The 17,695-nt window shown below is 53.1% G+C and overlaps 1 protein-coding gene across 3 annotated transcripts in view; it reads right to left on the reverse strand.

Moving 5' to 3' along the window:
• The window catches only part of LOC146871264 (GTP-binding protein REM 2-like), a 169,063-nt gene that overhangs the window by 93,666 nt on the left and 57,702 nt on the right, over positions 1 to 17,695 (reverse strand). Inside the window, exon 4 of one of the 3 annotated variants that reach the window (XM_085650721.1) lies at positions 7,960 to 8,347. The exons of the other annotated variants lie outside the window; for them this stretch is intronic. Coding sequence (XP_085506847.1) covers positions 8,303 to 8,347 — 45 coding nt within the window. The 3' untranslated portion in view covers positions 7,960 to 8,302. Of the gene's footprint in view, positions 1 to 7,959; positions 8,348 to 17,695 lie in introns of those variants that run through there. 3 annotated transcript variants of the gene reach the window in all.

Genomic DNA, 17,695 nt, shown 5'->3' on the forward strand with positions numbered 1-17,695 from the left:
TGAGAGGCAGGTGTTCGTACCCGGGCCCCTGGGGGCCCCGTTTCGGGCGGGCCCGGGTGCTGCCTTCCCCTGTCTCGGGATCCACGGACCTCACAGGGGTCTGCCCCAGAAAACTCGGAGAGAAAGGACCATCGGGAAGGGGCTGAGAGGCAGGAGCGTACCCGAGCCCCTGGGGGCCCCGGGTCTGCCTTCCCCTGATTCAGAATCGCCAAACTACTCGGAGGTCTAACTGACCCTCTCCCTAGTAATCCGGAGGAAAATTACCCCCCTTTCTTGAAATCCATGCGCACGAGGTGACAGAGGGGACCCAAGGCGCGAATGTACCCGACCTCCTGGAGCCCTCACTGGGATCCGGGAGGCAAATGGACCCTCATCGAGACTTCCAAGCGAGCCCGGCCATCTGGTCGCCCCATAGGAAAGCATTGCGCGCGACCAGATGGCCGTAGGGAAGATAGCCAAATGAAACGTGCGCGACCAGATGGCCGAGGGGACAGGCGCGACCAGATGGCCGAAGGAGAAAGTTACTACCAGACGGCCGGGCTCGGAAGGGAAGGTATCTGGTCGCTCTGTGCCCCAACGAACGAGTGAGCGGGTGCCAGGGCATGGGGGGCTGGAGGCCCAGGGCCCCCAGCTGGGCCCCAGCCATGGAGGCTGCGTGGGGGACCCGGGGCCCGCAGAAAACCTCGACAAGCAGGGGAGGCCTGCACGGGACCGACAGACCCCAGTCCCGGGCCCTTGGCAGAGCGGCAGGCCGGCCAGCCAGGGCTCCCAGGCCCAGAGGCGCAGGGGAAGCCTCCCCGGGCCCTCTGGACCCCACCCCGGGCACCCTGCCACGCGGCAGGACCCAGGACGGAGCCCGGGTTGGGGAGGCCACCCTCCCCGGGGCCCCCAGGGGCCCGGCCGGAGCTCCTGAACCCGATCCAGCGAGAGAAGGCTCCCCGGCCACAACGGAACCCCGTCCCGGGCCTTTGGCAGTGCCGCAGGCCGAGGGACGGGGCCTGGGGCCGGAGACCCCGACCCGGGGCCTGACCGGGCCCCTGGACCCAGCCGGAGCTCCCGGGCTCGGAGGCACAGGGGGAGCCTCCCTGGGCCCTCCGGACCCCGCCCCAGGCACCCTGCCACGCGGCAGGACCCAGGACGGAGCCCGGGTTGGGGAGGCCGCCCTCCCCAGGGCCCACAGGGGCCCGGCCGGAGCTCCTGAACCCCGGCCACAACGGAACCCCATCCCAGGCCTTTGGCAGTGCCGGGGGACGGGGCCGGAGACCCCGACCAGGGGCCCGGCCCCTGGACCCTGCCGGGGCTCCCAGGACCGCAGGCACAGAGGAAGCCTCCCCGGGCCCTCCGGACCCCGTCCGGGCACCCTGCCACGCGGCAGGCCCCGGAACAGACCCGGGGCTGGGGAGGCATCCGGGCCCATCCAGCTGCCGGCTGAAGACCGAGAGGGGTCCCAGAGTACCCTGCCCCTACTAATCCGGAGGAAGGCAACCCCCCTTTCTTGTAACCCGCGCGCTCCGAGTGACGGAGGGGACCCTAGGCGCGGACGCGCCCGGCCTCCTGGAGCCCTGGCTGGGATCCGCGAGGCGAATGGACCCTCATCGGGACTTCCAGGCCGGCTCGGCCATTTGGTCGCCATATTGGAAAGCATTGCGCGCGACCAGATGGCTGAGGGGGAAGGAGTGACCAGATGGCCGGCAACTGAAAGGACTCCCGTCTGCCCGCCCAGAGCCAGGCCATAGCGGTAGAGCTCCCACCTGCCCACCCACGCAGGGCTCTGGGGGCTCTGCTTCCTGGGGGGCTCGGCAACCCCGGCTGAGCCTCAGGCACTTGGAGGACCACTGGAGCTCTCGGGCCTGAGTGCCCGGGGGAGGACTGCCCGAGTGCCCGGGGGAGGACTGCCCGAGTGCCCGGGGGAGGACTGCCCGAGGCACCGTGGAGCTCCTCCCGGGCACTCTTCCACGCCGCGTGCCGGAGGAGGGAGCCCCGGACGCCTGGGAGGATGTTGCCCGGGCATAGCCCATCTGGTCCCCGGCAAAGAACCACCAGCCCTGGAGGGGTGTTCCGGCATACCCTGCCCCTACTAATCCGGAGGAAGGCTACCCACCTTTCTTGTAACCCTCGCGCTCCGAGTGACGGAGGGGATCCTAGGCGCGGATGCGCCCGACCTCCTGGAGCCCTGACTGGGATCCGGGAGTCAAATGAGCGCTCATCGGGACTTCCAGGCTGGCCCGGCCATCTGGTCGCCCCATTGGAAAGCATTGCGCGCGACCAGATGGCCGAGGGGAGAGGTGCAACCAGATGGCCGGGACTGAAAGGACTCCCATCTGTCCAACCCCGAGCCTTCGCGCTAGGGTTCCCGCCTGCCCACGCAGGGCTCCGTGGCTACAGGGCTCTGGGGCTCCAGGGCTGCAGGGCTCCGGGGCTGCAGGGCTCCAGGGCTGCAGGTCTCCGGGGCTGCAGGTCTCCGGGGCTGCAGGTCTCCGGGGCTCCGGGCTGAAGGGATCCAGGGCTGCAGGGCTTTGGGGCTGCAGGCCTCGGGGGGGGCTTGTAGACCCCACGCTGGGCCTCAGGCATGGGAGGCCCGGCGGAGCTCCCGGGGCCCGGACGCCCGGGGGACCCATGGAGCCCGTCCTGGGCACTTTGCCTCGCCGTGGGCTGGAGGAGGGAGCACCGGATGCCCGGGGAAGTGTCGTCCAGGCTTGGCCCATCTGGTCCCCGCCTGAGAACCGCCATCCCCAGGAGGGGTGTCCCGGCATACCCTGCCCCTACTAATCCGGAGGAAGGCTACCCACCTTTCTTGCAACCCGCGCGCTCCGAGTGATGGAGGGGATCCTAGGCGCAGATGCGCCCGACCTCTTGGAGCCCTGACTAGGATCCGGGAGTCAAATGAGCCCTCATCGGGACTTCCAGGCTGGCCCGGCCATCTGGTCGCCCCATTAGAAAGCATTGCGCGCGACCAGATGGCCGAGGGAAAGGTGCGACCAGATGGCCGGGACCGAAAGGACTCCCAGCTGCCCACACCGAGCCATAGCGGTAGGGCTCCCGCCTGCCCTTGCAGGGCTCTGGGGCTCTGCACCAGGGTCTCTTGTCCCGGGCAGATGGACACTTTGCAGGCTGCAGAACGTGGGATCCCAGGCCCTGACCAAAAATCAGGAGGCCCGGGGCCGGTCCCTGCTTCTCAACGCAGCCAGGCCGGGGAGATCGGGGAGCCTGCCCAAGCACGAGGGACCCCAGTCCCGGGCACACGGTCCCTCAGGGTGTGCGCTCGATTTCCACAATTTTTTTTCAAAATTCCGCGAAGAGGCATTCCGCAAATTCCGCCCAGCCCTAGTTCTAAGGTGATTTTACCATGTGAAAAAGCCTTCTGCTGTGATATCATGAATCATGTTTGAGAGAAATCTATTTTCTCATGCTTTTCCCACAGAGGTTTGGAAGGTGATCTATAAGCTAAACTGAGAGCATATTTTCTGGAAATTCACATTATCTTTCTCAGTCATGTGAGAATGAAGTCTGACATTCTCAGTAAAACATGTATATCCAACAAGGGCAGAGACTGTCAGTTGATTCCTTTGTGTTCTACTGCAGCTTCCCAGAGTGTTCTAAAGAACAACTAGAGCGCTAACAGTCCTACTTATGACAAACGTATAGCACACCTGAAGCCATCTTGGTTGGCATAAAGTGGTAACTCTTAAAACATTTAATTTAAAAAGGAACAAAATGAGGGGGTTCATTTTGCCATAGAAAGTATGATTAGTGCTGCAGAAAGAAAAATTAGGGCACATTTTGAGTGACTTCTCAAATCCTCTTCTATTTCATTAAAAAATTCTGACATGCAGACTGAAACATGCACTTTCAATACCAGCAGCAGACTTCCCTGGTGAGCAGTAGCTTTACTACAGTGATCTAATAAGCAACTAGAGTGCTAACATTCTGAATTTATGGCAAATGTGTGACACATCTGAATGCCTTCTTGATGGAATCAAAGTAAAAAACTGAAAGTATTTCCTACTGAGGAGACTGCAGGAAATTAGGAAACTTCATAACAAATAAATCTCCCAAGATGGCCACCAGAGACAAAAGAGCCCAAATGTAGCCCAAATATCACCCAGATGTAGCCCAAGTATAGCCCAATGACAGAATGTCCCAGAGTGTTCTAACGAACAACTAGAGCGCTAACAGTCTTACTTATGACAAAAGTATGGCACACCTGAAGCCATCTTGATTGGAATAAAGTGGTAACACTTAAAACATTTAATTTACAAAGGAACAAAATGAGGGGGTTCATTTTGCCATAGAAATTATGAATAGTTCTGCAGAAAGAAAAATTAGGGCACATTTTGACTTCTCAAATCCTCTTCTATTTCATAAAAAAATTCTGAAATGCAGACTGAAACATGCACTTTGAATACCAGCAGCAGACTTCCCTGGTGAGCAGTAGCTTTACTACAGTGATCTAATGAGCAACTAGAGTGCTAACATTCAGAATTTATAGCAAATGTGTGACACATCTGAATGCCTTCTTGATTGAACCAAAATAAAAAACTGAAAGTATTCCCACTGAGGAGACTGCAGTAAATGAGGAAATTAGGAAACTTCATAACAAATAAATCTCCCAAGATGGCCACCAGAGACAAAAGAGCCCAAATGTAGCCCAAATATCACCCAGATGTAGCCCAAATATAGCCCAATGACAGAATGCCCCAGAGTGTTCTAACGAACAACTAGAGCGCGAACAGTCTTACTTATGACAAAAGTATGGCACACCTGAAGCCATCTGGATTGAAATAAAGTGGTAACACTTAAAACATTTAATTTACAAAGGAACAAAATGAGGGGGTTCAGTTTGCCATAGAAATTATGATTAGTGCTGTAGAAAGAAAAATTAGGGCACATTTTGAGTGACTTCTCAAATCCTCTTCTATTTCATTAAAAAATTCTGACATGCAGACTGAAACATGCACTTTGAATACCAGCAGCAGACTTCCCTGGTGAGCAGTAGCTTTACTACAGTGATCTAATGAGCAACTAGAGTGCTAACATTCAGAATTTATAGCAAATGTGTGACACGTCTGAATGCCTTCTTGATGGAACCAAAGTAAAAAACTGAAAGTATTTCCTACTGAGGAGACTGCAGGAAATTAGGAAACTTCATAACAAATAAATCTCCCAAGATGGCCACCAGAGACAAATGAGCCCAAATGCAGCACAAATATCACCCAGATGTAGCCCACATGTAGCCCAATGACAGAAGTGTGCACAACACTTATTTCTTGAGTATTTGCAGTTTTACATAGTGCACACTTGTCAGGTATTGGAGTGCTTTACATGAGCATTGGTTACATCACACAAGACCAAATTCATTTTGGTTGTAGACATGGGGAGATTTAGTGATTTGACCAGAATCACAGAATGTTGAGCTGAAGCAGAAACTCCAACCTGGTTCCCCAGTTGCAAAGTCTGCAGCTCTGGAAGTAACACCACATCCTCTCCCCTAGGTGCAACATTTAATCAAGTGGTCAACTGGATAAAAAAACATAAAGAATACAAATAATGTAAAAGTTCTTTGTCGCTATTTGAAAACTCAGAAAATATATCCTCATTTTAGTTTTTTAGAGCACTAACCATAATTTTGATGCAAATAAGACCCTCTCATATATGTAATTTCTAAAGGAAATACTCTAGGTATTACAGTTTTGATTACATCAAGATGACGTCAGGCGTTCCACACTTTTGTAATAAATATAGAATGTTAGCAATCTAGTTGTTCATTGGGATACTGTTGAGAGGCAGAGGCCAGGGGCACGGACTCTGAAAATTGAAGGCAGGTAGGAGAGTGCAGATGCAACAATTTGACCACACTGGGCAGGCAGGAAGGGCAGTGGCAGCACAACAGACTATGGAGGGCAGTGGAAAGGGGGGCAGGGGCAACAAACCAACAATACAGGACTGGCAAGAGAGGCTGTGGCAATATAATACACCATTGTGGGCAGAAGGAAGAGGCAGTGGTAGTACAACCATACATGCCAACAGACCCGTTTCAGCCAGGAAACGTCCAATGTTTTTAAGCTCAAATGGGCTTTATTTGATCTTTCTCCTGTCTACAATCTTCTCTTTTTCAATGTAACTCAAAGGGGAAATTCAATACCCCAGTTTTTTTTCAAAATCTCCCTCTTACCAAGTTCAAAATGTTCGCAAGTATGGTACATTGGATCATGGTGAGCAGGAGGAATTGCGGTAGGGACATGGACTCGGATAACAGAGGACAGGAGGGACATGGAGAGGTGCACCAAACTGACCCTACAGGGCAGGCATCAGGGTTTGCAGCAGCACAATACACCACACAGCGCATGCGGGACAGGAGTGCAGCACAACAATCCATAGAAAGCAATAGGGAGGGGACAGGACCATGCACATGGACAACAGAGAACAGAGGGGAAAGAGGCAATGGTAGCTATCTGGCCATAATGGGCAGACAGGAGAGAAAGCTGCAGCATAACAGACCATAAAGGGCAGGAGGGACAGATCAGGGGCATTACAATGGAACAGACAAGCCAGGAGGGAGGGAATAGGGGTCTGCACATGGAAACAGAGGGCTGGGGGCAAGGGGGCAAGGCAGGAGCAGCAAGATGACCATAGAGGTCAGGCAGGTTGGGCACTAGAAACAAAACACACCATGGAGAGCAACAATGAGACTATGATGGCATACACACAGACCATGGAGGGAAGGTGGGAGGGGGTCAGGGGCAGCTAGCTGACCACACAGGGAAGGTGGGAGGGGCCATGGCAGCACAGAAGACCATGCATGGCAAGCGGGAGGGTTAGTGGTAGCACAATGGCTATGATGGGCAAGAAGGAGGGTGCAGGGGCATGCACAAAGGACCATGGAGGATAGAAGGGAGGGTCAGGACCTGGGCACAGACAAGAGAGTTCAGGGGAAGGGGCCTCACAACAGACCACGCAGGAAGGCAGGAGGAGCAGTTGCAGCACAACGGACCAGGGAGGGCAGAAGGGTGTGGCAGTAAAATGGACCATGGAGGACAGGAGGAAGGGGATAGGGGCATGGCATGTGGACAGGCAGGGTGGAGGTGGCAGGGACAGGTTACAGTCATCTGACTATGCTAGGCAGGTGGGAGGGGAGTGGCAGCTCAACAGAACACTCAGAGTAGATAGGAGTGGCAGGTCCATGGAGCATGGTGGGCAAAAAGGATGGAGCAGGGGCATGCACAAAGACATCGGAGGGCAGGGGGAAGGAGAATAGGGGCAGCAAGCTAAGCACAGAGGCTAATCAGGAGGTCAATGATGGGCCATAGAATTGGACAATGGAGGGCAGGAGGAGTGGACTGGTACATCATGCTAAATGGAGGGCAGTGGCAGTGCTCCAGCGCGAAGTGCAAAATCCCTCCCTACCGTTGCGGACCAAAAGATCTCACACACGCACACTATCCATACATTCGCTGGTGGGGCCCATAACACCAACACACACTCACCATCAGTCCGTACGAGAGGCGATAATCCTTCCAAGTGCTGGATAATGAGGGAGGAAGATACCACTTTACCCTAATGAGCAACAAACCTACAAACCCTTCTTATGCTCATTAGGCCCTAGATTCTACATTTGGTATTCCCCTCATGAACGGGATGGATCTGTTAGTTGTAGATTTAAGTGAATTTCTAATACTCTAATTAACCTTTTCATTAACACATTTCAATGAATAAACAACCCAACTCATTTCTGTAGATGTTCAAATCCAAATTTATATTAATATTGCAGATTAAATCATTCATTTGATCAAGTTGCCATTCATATTTACCTATTCTGGCTAAAGTCGTCCTCTATGTCAAATCTGGCAGTCTCGCAAATCTATGCCCATCAATTTAGCAGGTTAAGTTCATCAGGATTTTGGGCATTAATTCAGTCCGTCAAAGATTCAGGCTAACAGCTGTCCTGCAGTGTCACCGTCCTCTTCGTCAGCATATCATCAGGAAATCGAAGGAGCGACCCTCCAACCTCTCTATTCTATGGGTTTTATAATAATTTCAATAGCAAAATGTAACAATATTGAGTTTTAAACTGTTCTGATTGGCTGATCAGGGGTCAACCTCTCCGTTCCCATAAGGTTTAGTCCATGTTGTCAGCATACTTGCTGGTTCCGGTTCTTCAATAAAGCCTTTTGTCTGTAGCGCTGGCACCTTTCCCAGTGGCCTTGATAAGTACAGCTTGCCTGGGGTCAAGACAGGGCCGTTGTTGCTCATCTTTTAGCGCAGGCGCACTTCACCCAAGCCTGGTTCAGCGTCGGCAGTTGGGTTAGGCACCAAAAGCAGCCATCATTTGATAGGCCAGAATAGTCAACTTAAGCAAAGAAACACAAAAACGTAATTAATACATAGAAATGACTAATTAAATGTTTTTCCCTCGCTAATACCCATATGTGTGTGTATTTATCTAGCCAAAAGCAACACTCAATGCGGTATATACTTACTAAATAAAGCACGAATCACAATTTCATCACCAAAGCGACATATATCATGCAATGTTCTAATTATCTATCATTAATATGCGTACGAAATTTAGTTCACGTCATTAATTAGGCCATGCAGATGCAAATCCCACGTGTATTTCGGTCATTAATAAGGTTGATTAGTTATTTCCACATCACTCCAAACCATTAGTACGATTATGATTAATTAATTAATCTAATTAATAAAACGACATGCAAAATGGGATGGGTATACAACATTTTTGCATAACCCGCTCCAGCAGCAGCACATCAGACCATGCATGGCAGGAGGGAGGAGGCTAGTCCATGGATTCAGACAACAGAGGATAGGGAGGAGGTGGATGGGGCAGCAAGCTAACTGTTCAGAGAAGGTGGGTATTAGGAACTTTATTGTTTTTAAAATGTGTGTCTGTGCAAACTACTTAAAATATGAACAAGTATGCAGCATAATCTCACTTTTATTCAGGAAGAAGAGGACGTTTGTGACTGTGACTCCGGGCTCACTTGGCAGAAACACCCCCTGACCCTCCAACCCCCATCGCAAAATGTAATGCCCGTGAAAAGGGTAGGTGGATGCAGTGTTATATAGAACATAGTCCCGAGAGCACGATTGAAAATGAAAACTAGATATAGTATATGGTATAAACTATGCACCAAAAAGTGTGATATAAGATGAACCGGGGCGTGAAATATAATATGCAATACATTGTGCGCAATGACAGATTCATTGGAGAGCGCAAGATAGCACAGGCACTAGCGCGTGCTATGCGATATGCGCCTTGGAGTGTAATATGCACAGGGCAGTGTTGTGTAGCCTAACTAGTCTCTAAAGTTGTAATATAAAATATGTGCTGGGGAGTGTAACGTTGCATATGCACTGTGACAAAGATATGGATCCCAGATTGTAATATGTATGGCATAGTGCTGTGCGTTATAACATAGGCATCGAGGAAGGCACGTTAGATGGGGCAATATAACCCGTGCGAAGGCAAGTGTGGCATGACATATTCACGGGGTGGTGTTACAGTGCACATGGGCTAGAGAGTGTCATAGCATATGCACTAGCTGGTGGAATACAAAACAGAGGTGTGAGGCACTCGGCGGGCACTTGTGGGTGTAACATAGCATTGGGCTCAGCCAGGAGCACGCTGTGACTCTCAAGTGAGGTTCGTCTCCTTTCCAGAGAGTAAAATAAAAAGTATTACACATCCGATGGTGGATGTGTGTTTTATTAACCGTGAGGGGGATTTCTTGCATAGTTTGGTCTAATTTTTGTCGATTCCCCTTTGAATGGCTTGGTGTGCGTGTATATTAAATGTGCCTGTCAATAGCTACCCATGTTTGTATAAATAAACGGCAAGGGTGTCTACTTTGAGAGTACCCACCTGCGGGGGTGTCGAGATTAGGCACGGTAGGGCGTCAGACACGTCAGAGCTTCACTAGCGGTGTAAATACATTCCATGTGGATTCATTCTATGCATAGTCGCCTTTTAATGAATATCACGCAAATCGTCATGGTGATAGGTACATACGGTTTGTCCAGCATGTCCTAGGTGTTTCAATAAATATATATTTTTTTAAAATAATAAAAAACAAAGGCCGGCCCCGGGGGATGGGGTCCCCGGGGCCGATTAAGGCCTTGAGAGGGCCAAATGTATTTTTTTCAACAAAAAAAATTAGGGTGCAGGCCCTGTGTGGCCCCCCTTCTTAGAAAAAGAAGGGGGGCCACACAGCTCTCCTTTTTAAAAAGATAAAATAAATAAAAGACCGGCATCGCGCCGGAGGCCATGCCCCCTCCTTGCAGCACTCTGCAAACGCGCCCCCTGGCCAGTTGTAAGTTGGGAAATAATTCCCCTTCAATACTGAGGGTCCCTGAGGGCCAACTAGCCCAACAGGTATCTCCAGTATGCGCCAGGGAGCTGCGTTGCAGACAGGTGTTCTGAGGCCACGCCCCTTTTTACACCTCTATGCAACGCAGCTCTGTGGCGCTTACTGGAGGTACCTAGTGGGCTAGTTTGACCCTAGGGACCCTTAAGATTCAAGGGGACTTAATCATTCAACTTAGAACGGCCACAGGGCACATTTACACAGTGGTAAAGGGAGGGGATGGGGCCTGAGGTGACGTGTGCAAACACGCCCTGTGGCGCGTTTTAAGTTGGGGAAATAATTCCCTTTCAATCCTGAGGGACCCTGGGGGCCACCTAGCCCACCAGGTGCTTCCAGTAAGCGCCACTGCTTTGCGTTGCAGAGAGGTGGTGCAGGCCGTGTCCCTTTTTACACCTCTCTGCAATGGCGCTTACTGGACGTACCTAGTGGGCTATTTTGCCCCTAGGGATCCTCAGGATTCAAGGTGTCACGATTCCGTTTCGCGCCTCACGCGAGTTGCGGGAGGTTTTACAGACTACATCACCCAGGAAGCCCTGCGACGCAACGAGGGAGGAGAGACGATAAAGACCGCCAAGATCCCTTCCCCGGCGTCGGATATTCTTACCCGGAAGTCAGAAGCTTGCCGAACACTGCGTACGGAGCAGCTTCCAGCTGGATTGCCGTACATCGTCCCCGGAGGGTGAGTTGCGAGATATCCAAGCTGAGCTTTGCTGACGTTCAGGGACCTCGCTCTGATACCCTTGTTACCAATCCCCGGTCCCCGGAGCTCAGCACACCGGCAGGGGCCGTTAACTCGTTGTGCACCCGGATTCCATCTATCACGTCCTCAGTTGAGGAGTATTATCTTGGTCCTCCGTTGGAGAGCACGCGTATTGCGGCTCGTGCGGAGGACGTTTTGTCCCTGGTCCTAACGTTCCGTGTCCTCCGTTGGTGAGCCTGCATCTTGCGGCTCGTGCGGAGGACGTGTTTAGGAGCTACAAGGGGAGCGGTGCTCCTGAATTATTACCTGGGTCCTCCGTTGGTGAGCACGCGCCTGGCGGCTCGTGCGGAGGACGTTTTGTTTCTGGTTCTTTCCTTAACCGGCCTCACCACAGATACCGCGCCTTCGTTGGTGAGCTAGCGTATTGCGGCTCGTGCGAGGCACGGTTTCCTTGCTTTTACCCTTCTACACTCTCCCTTCACGTGTCCTCCGTTGGTGAGCCTGCGTCTTGCGGCTTGTGCGGAGGACGGTTTTCCCACTCACTTCACGGATTTCTTTTGCCTTCCATCGGAGGAGTCAGCAACGCCTCACCAAACCAACGACCAGAGTACAATCGCACACCATAAACCAAGGTACTGTGGTTCCTGTAAACTATGTATTGGCCAGTCAAGGTAGCGATAGGATTTTACTAAACCGTGTTTCTCTGCATCCCAGGTAGACTGTCACTCAGAGAGGCAACGTTAGTTTGGGGTCATAGAAGAGAAGAATCTTCTGTCCTGTGTTTATACTTTTCACTGCAGGTATATTAATGTTACTGGTTTCTGACGAGAGGGTGAGAGTCTAGGGGAAAGAGAGTGTTATATCCGATGTGCTTTGTCATTTCAGGTCCTTTTTCCCTGCAGTCCCCTTCCTATCCTTCCCACACTTGATCCTCCTTTAGACCACGGCTTTTACGGCATTCTGGTCTTGGGTAGATCAGGGGGTGGACCCAATCTCAGCATCACTCCGACCCTGAGGACACACACCTGACAGAATATCCGACCCACGACATAGTGTCCTCCCGGTCGGGTAGCGTGAGTGATGGCTACCCTTGAGGACATCCTGACAGCCCTGGCAGCTGTGCAGGTCGAGCTTGCGGCGTCCCGGCAAGAAGCCGCGGATCTCCGTACTCGTATGGATGGCATGCACAGGAATCCCTTCAATGCAGGGGCTCCTCCTCCTAGTACGGTGGTAGTAGAGCTGCCGGTGTCCATCCCTTTGGCCAACCCAGAGAGATTCAAGGGCGAATCCAGCATGATACAGGTCTTCCTCACGCAGGTGATGATGGATTTTTCATGCAAATCCCGGGCGTTTTCCACAAACCAGGCCAAGGTGGCCTTTCTAGTTTCGTATTTGTCGGGGGATGCAGCACAGTGGGTGGTGCCCCTTGTACATCGTGACGACCCACTCATTCATGATTGAGAGGCCTTCAAGGCAGAATTTATCAAGGTGTTCGATCGACGGGCCGACTCGTACACCGCCGACCGGGAACTATTGGAATTAAGGCAAGGTAGCCAAGACCTTCTTACCTACCTAAACTCATTTAGGCGGTTAGTAACAGAGACCAAATGGCCCGAGGCCATGCAGGCTTCTCTGTTTCACCAGGGGTTGCAGGAAGACATGAAGGATATCATAGCTCAGATAGACCCCCAACCCGCGTCTTGTGAAGATTTGATAAAACTGGCTTTACGCCTCGACCATAGACTGCGCGAACGCAAGGGGGACCACCGAGGAAAAGGGAAACCCACACCTGCGGTTGGGCACACAAAGTCCCCAGAGAATTGGATGGCTCCTACGCCCGAACCTATGGACATAGGGGCCATTAGGGCCTCCCTGTCGGGGGCAGAAAAGGACGCACGCTGCAAGCAGGGGCTTTGCCTCTATTGCAGTAAGAAAGGGCATTATGTCCGTGAATGCCCGAACAAACCCAAGCTAAACAGGTTTCGGGCCAACAGGGCGACCTCTGCCGCACTTGATACACCGCAGGAAAACTAGAGGACTCCCGGGATGACGAAGGGGTCCCTTGGAGTCGGATGGCTATCCCTTCACTGTCCTGCCAGGCGACAACCGGTCCTACTCATTTGTATCTCAAGGGTTCCTTAAAGGTAGGACATGAGTGGGTACCGATGCACGCCATGGTAGATTCAGGGGCTACGGGCCTGTTCATTGACCTAGACGAAGCACACCGGATAGGGGTTCCCCTGGTCACCCGTAGGATCCAGGAGGAAGTCTATGCCGTAGACGGGAGGAGAGTGGATACGGGTCCAGTAGGGTATCACACAGGGGATGTAGAAATGAGAGTAGGGAATCACACGGAAACCCTCCAACTGAGTGTGATCAAGGCTCCTCATTATGGGGTGATTCTGGGCATACCCTGGTTAGGAAAGCCAACGGCGAACTTCGGACTTGTGTGGACTTCAGGGCACTCAACGCTGTAACGGTAAAGAACCGATACCCCCTGCCCCTGATAAGCGTTTTGCTGGAACAAGTGAAGAGTGCCAAGGTCTACACAAAGCTAGATCTGAAGGGGGCTTACCATCTGGTGAGGATGAGGAGGGGAGATGAGTGGAAGACCGCTTTCAAAACCCGATACGGGTTGTTTGAGTATTTGGTGATGCCGTTCGGGCTCTGTAATGCCCCTGCGGCGTTCCAATACTTTCTCAACGACGTGTTGAGGGAATTGTTGGACCACTACGTAGTGGTATATATAGATAATATACTCATCTATTCAGACTCAGAAACACACCATGTCCACCACGTGAAGACCGTGCTCGGTCTCCTGCAAGACCATAACCTATTCTGCAAACTGAGCAAATGCGACTTCCACGTAACATCAGTGGAGTTCCTGGGGGTTATGCTCAGTCCTCAAGGACAAGAAATGGTTGAGCGCAAGGTGTGTGCTGTTCGCGACTAGCCAGAACCACAGAACGTCAGGGACATCCAGTGCTTCATCGGCTTCGCCAATTTTTATAGGCGTTTTATCCGGAGGTTCTCCCAGGTCGTTGCCCCTATCACGCATCTGCTACGGAAGTCGCAACCGTTCGTCTGGACTGCAGAAGCCCAGGAGGCATTTCAGGATTTGAAGGAGGCCTTTGTGTCTGCGCCTATATTAGCACACCCCGATCCGGATAAGCCCTATGTAGTGGAAGCCGATGCGTCCAACGTGGCAGTGGGAGCCATCCTGTCCCAAAGGAACGAAGTCACCGGACAGCTGCATCCCATCGCCTACATGTCCAGGAAACTGAATGAGGCCGAACTAAACTACCATGTGGCAGAAAAAGAACTCCTGGCTATCAAGGCGGCTTTCACTGAATGGAGGCACTTCCTCATGGGGGCCAGACACGTAGTCACTGTGTACACGGACCACAGAAATCTGCAGTTCATGACAGCAGCCAGACACCTCTCTCCCAGACAACTCAGGTGGATGCTCTTCTTTTCGGAATTCCACTTCGTAATTACCTACAGACCCGGAGTGGACAATAGAAAGGCCGATGCCATGACACGCCAGACGTCCACCCTCGTTCCAATAGAGACGACGGAAGAAGCAATCATTCATCCCGCCAAGGCAGTGTGTATTATACAGCCAGACGCGTTCTTGAGGGGGATTCGTGAGGGGGTGAAAACCGCTGGATGGAAAACATGGCTCAGGAACCATAGGGAATGGAGGCTGAAGGACGGCTACCCGTTGAACAACGGAAGGCTACTGCTTCCAACGATTGCCTTAAGGCGACAGGTGTACCGGTGGTGCCATGAATCCCCGAGAGCGGGGCACATGGGGGTGGAGAAGACAGCGGAAAAGATAGCCAGGCAGAGTTGGTGGCCCTCACTGCGGGCTGACATCGTAGAGTGGGTGGCGAAGTGCGCGGTATGCGAAGCAGCCAAGACAGACCGTCGGAAACCTCCTGGTCTGCTCAGGCCGTTGCCTACCCCTTCTTGCCAGTGGGAGCGCATATCACTGGACTTCGTGGTGGGTCTCCCCCGAAACAAGGGGTACACCGCGATTCTTGTGGTCGTAGACTAGCTGACCAAGATGGGGCACTTTGTGGCGTGTCCCCAGGTACCCACGGTGGGGCAAACAGCACAGATGCTGATGGAGCATGTGGTACAACTGCATGGGTTGCCAGCAGTTATAGTGTCGGACCGGGGTTCCCAGTTCACCGCACAGGTCTGGAAGGCGTGGTGTTCATCTCTCCATGCCACTGCTGCCCTGTCAACAAGCTTCCACCCGCAAACCGATGAGCAGACGGAGCGCCTCAACCAAACACTGAAGCAATACCTACGCTGCTATATGGACCATAGCCGGAACGACTGGGTGGACTATCTATGGATTGCGGAGATCGCGTATACCAACGCCGCTCATAGCTCCACTCGGGATTCCCCGTTCTATTGCAACTATGGGAGGCACCCACGGTTTCTCCCTTCCCTACAACCAGCGGGGGGGATAAGATCCCTGAGGCGGCGAACAGAGCGGCACACATCAAGGAGACGTTGGGGGCTGCTCGCATAGCCCTGGAGGCCGCCAAGTCTGCATACAAAACCTCGGCAGACAATCACAGGCGTCAGGGGCCCCTCTACAAGGTGGGGGATCTGGTCTGGTTGTCAACCCGGAACATTCGGTTTCGGAGGCATAGTGTGTTCAATCCTCGGTTCCTTGGACCTTATCCTATTGTGAAGTGCGTGAGCCCGGTGGCGATGAAGCTGAAGCTGCCTACGCATCTCAGGATTCACCCCGTGTTCCATGTGTCCCTGCTGAAGCCGTCACGCTCTGCGCTACGGAGGTTGCCTCCCCCTCTGTTGGTGCAGGGGGAGATGGAATACGAGGTGGCTCGCGTGGTGGACTCCCGCTTTCGGGGCCGCAGGCTGCAATACCTAGTGGCGTGGAAGGGGTACGACCCGGAGGAGGACTCTTGGGTACCGTCGTCCGGTGTCCATGCGCCACGGCTGGTGATCTTGTTCCATGAGGAGTTCCCGCTGAAGCCTGGGCCCTTGAGGCGCTCTCGGTGAGGGGGATGTACTGTCACGATTCCGTTTCACGCCTCACGCGAGTTGCGGGAGGTTTTACGGACTACATCACCCAGGAAGCCCTGCAACGCAACGAGGGAGGAGAGACGATAAAGACCGCCAAGATCCCTTCCCCGGCGTCGGATATTCTGACCCGGAAGTCAGAAGCTTGCCGAACACTGCGTATGGAGCAGCTTCCAGCTGGATTGCTGTACATCGTCCCCGGAGGGTGAGTTGCGAGATATCCAAGCTGAGCTTTGCTGACGCTCAGGGACCTCGCTCTGATACCCTTGTTACCAATCCCCGGTCCCCGGAGCTCAGTACACCGGCAGGGGCCGTTAACTCGTTGTGCACCCGGATTCCATCTATCACGTCCTCAGTTGAGGAGTATTATCTTGGTCCTCCGTTGGAGAGCACGCGTATTGCGGCTCGTGCGGAGGACGTTTTGTCCCTGGTCCCAACGTTCCGTGTCCTCCGTTGGTGAGCCTGCGCCTTGCGGCTCGTGCGGAGGACGTGTTTAGGAGCTACAAGGGGAGCGGTGCTCCTGAATTATTACCTGGGTCCTCCGTTGGTGAGCACGCGCCTGGCGGCTCGTGCGGAGGACGTTTTGTTTCCGGTTCTTTCCTTAACCGGCCTCACCACAGATACCGCGCCCTCGTTGGTGAGCTAGCGTCTTGCGGCTCGTGCGGGGCACGGTTTCCTTGCTTTTACCCTTCTACACTCTCCCTTCACGTGTCCTCCGTTGGTGAGCCTGTGTCTTGCGGCTCGTGCAGAGGACGGTTTTCCCACTCACTTCACGGATTTCTTTTGCCTTCCATCGGAGGAGTCAGCAACGCCTCACCAAACCAACGACCAGAGTACAATCGCACACCATAAACCAAGGTACTGTGGTTCCTGTAAACTATGTATTGGCCAGTCAAGGTAGCGATAGGATTTTACTAAACCGTGTTTCTCTGCATCCCAGGTAGACTGTCACTCCGAGAGGCAACGTTAGTTTGGGGTCATAGAAGAGAAGAATCTTCTGTCCTGTGTTTATACTTTGCACTGAAGGTATATTAATGTTACTGGTTTCTGACGAGAGGGTGAGAGTCTAGGGGAAAGAGAGTGTTATATCCGATGTGCTTTGTCATTTCAGGTCCTTTTTCCCTGCAGTCCCCTTCCTATCCTTCCCTCACTTGATCCTCCTTTAGACCACGGCTTTTACGGCATTCTGGTCTTGGGTAGATCAGGGGGTGGACCCAATCTCAGCATCACTCCGACCCTGAGGACACACACCTGACACAAGGGAACTTAATCTCCCAACTTAAAAAACGGCCACAGGGCGTGTTTACACAGTGGGGAAGGGAGGGAATGGGGCCTGAGGTGACGTGTGCAAACACGCCCTATGGCGCGTTTTAAGTTGGGGAAATAATTCCCCTTCAATCCTGAGGGCCCCTGGGGGCTAACTAGCCCACCAGGTGCTTCCAGTAAGCGCCACTGAGCTGCGTTGCAGAGAGGTGGTCCAGGCCGTGCCACTTTTTACACCTCTCTGCAACGCAGCTCTGTGGCGCTTACTGGAGGTACCTAGTGGGCT

The sequence above is a fragment of the Triturus cristatus genome, chromosome 1_1 (genome assembly GCF_964204655.1).
Source record: "Triturus cristatus chromosome 1_1, aTriCri1.1, whole genome shotgun sequence".
Classification (NCBI taxonomy): Eukaryota; Metazoa; Chordata; class Amphibia; order Caudata; family Salamandridae; genus Triturus; species Triturus cristatus.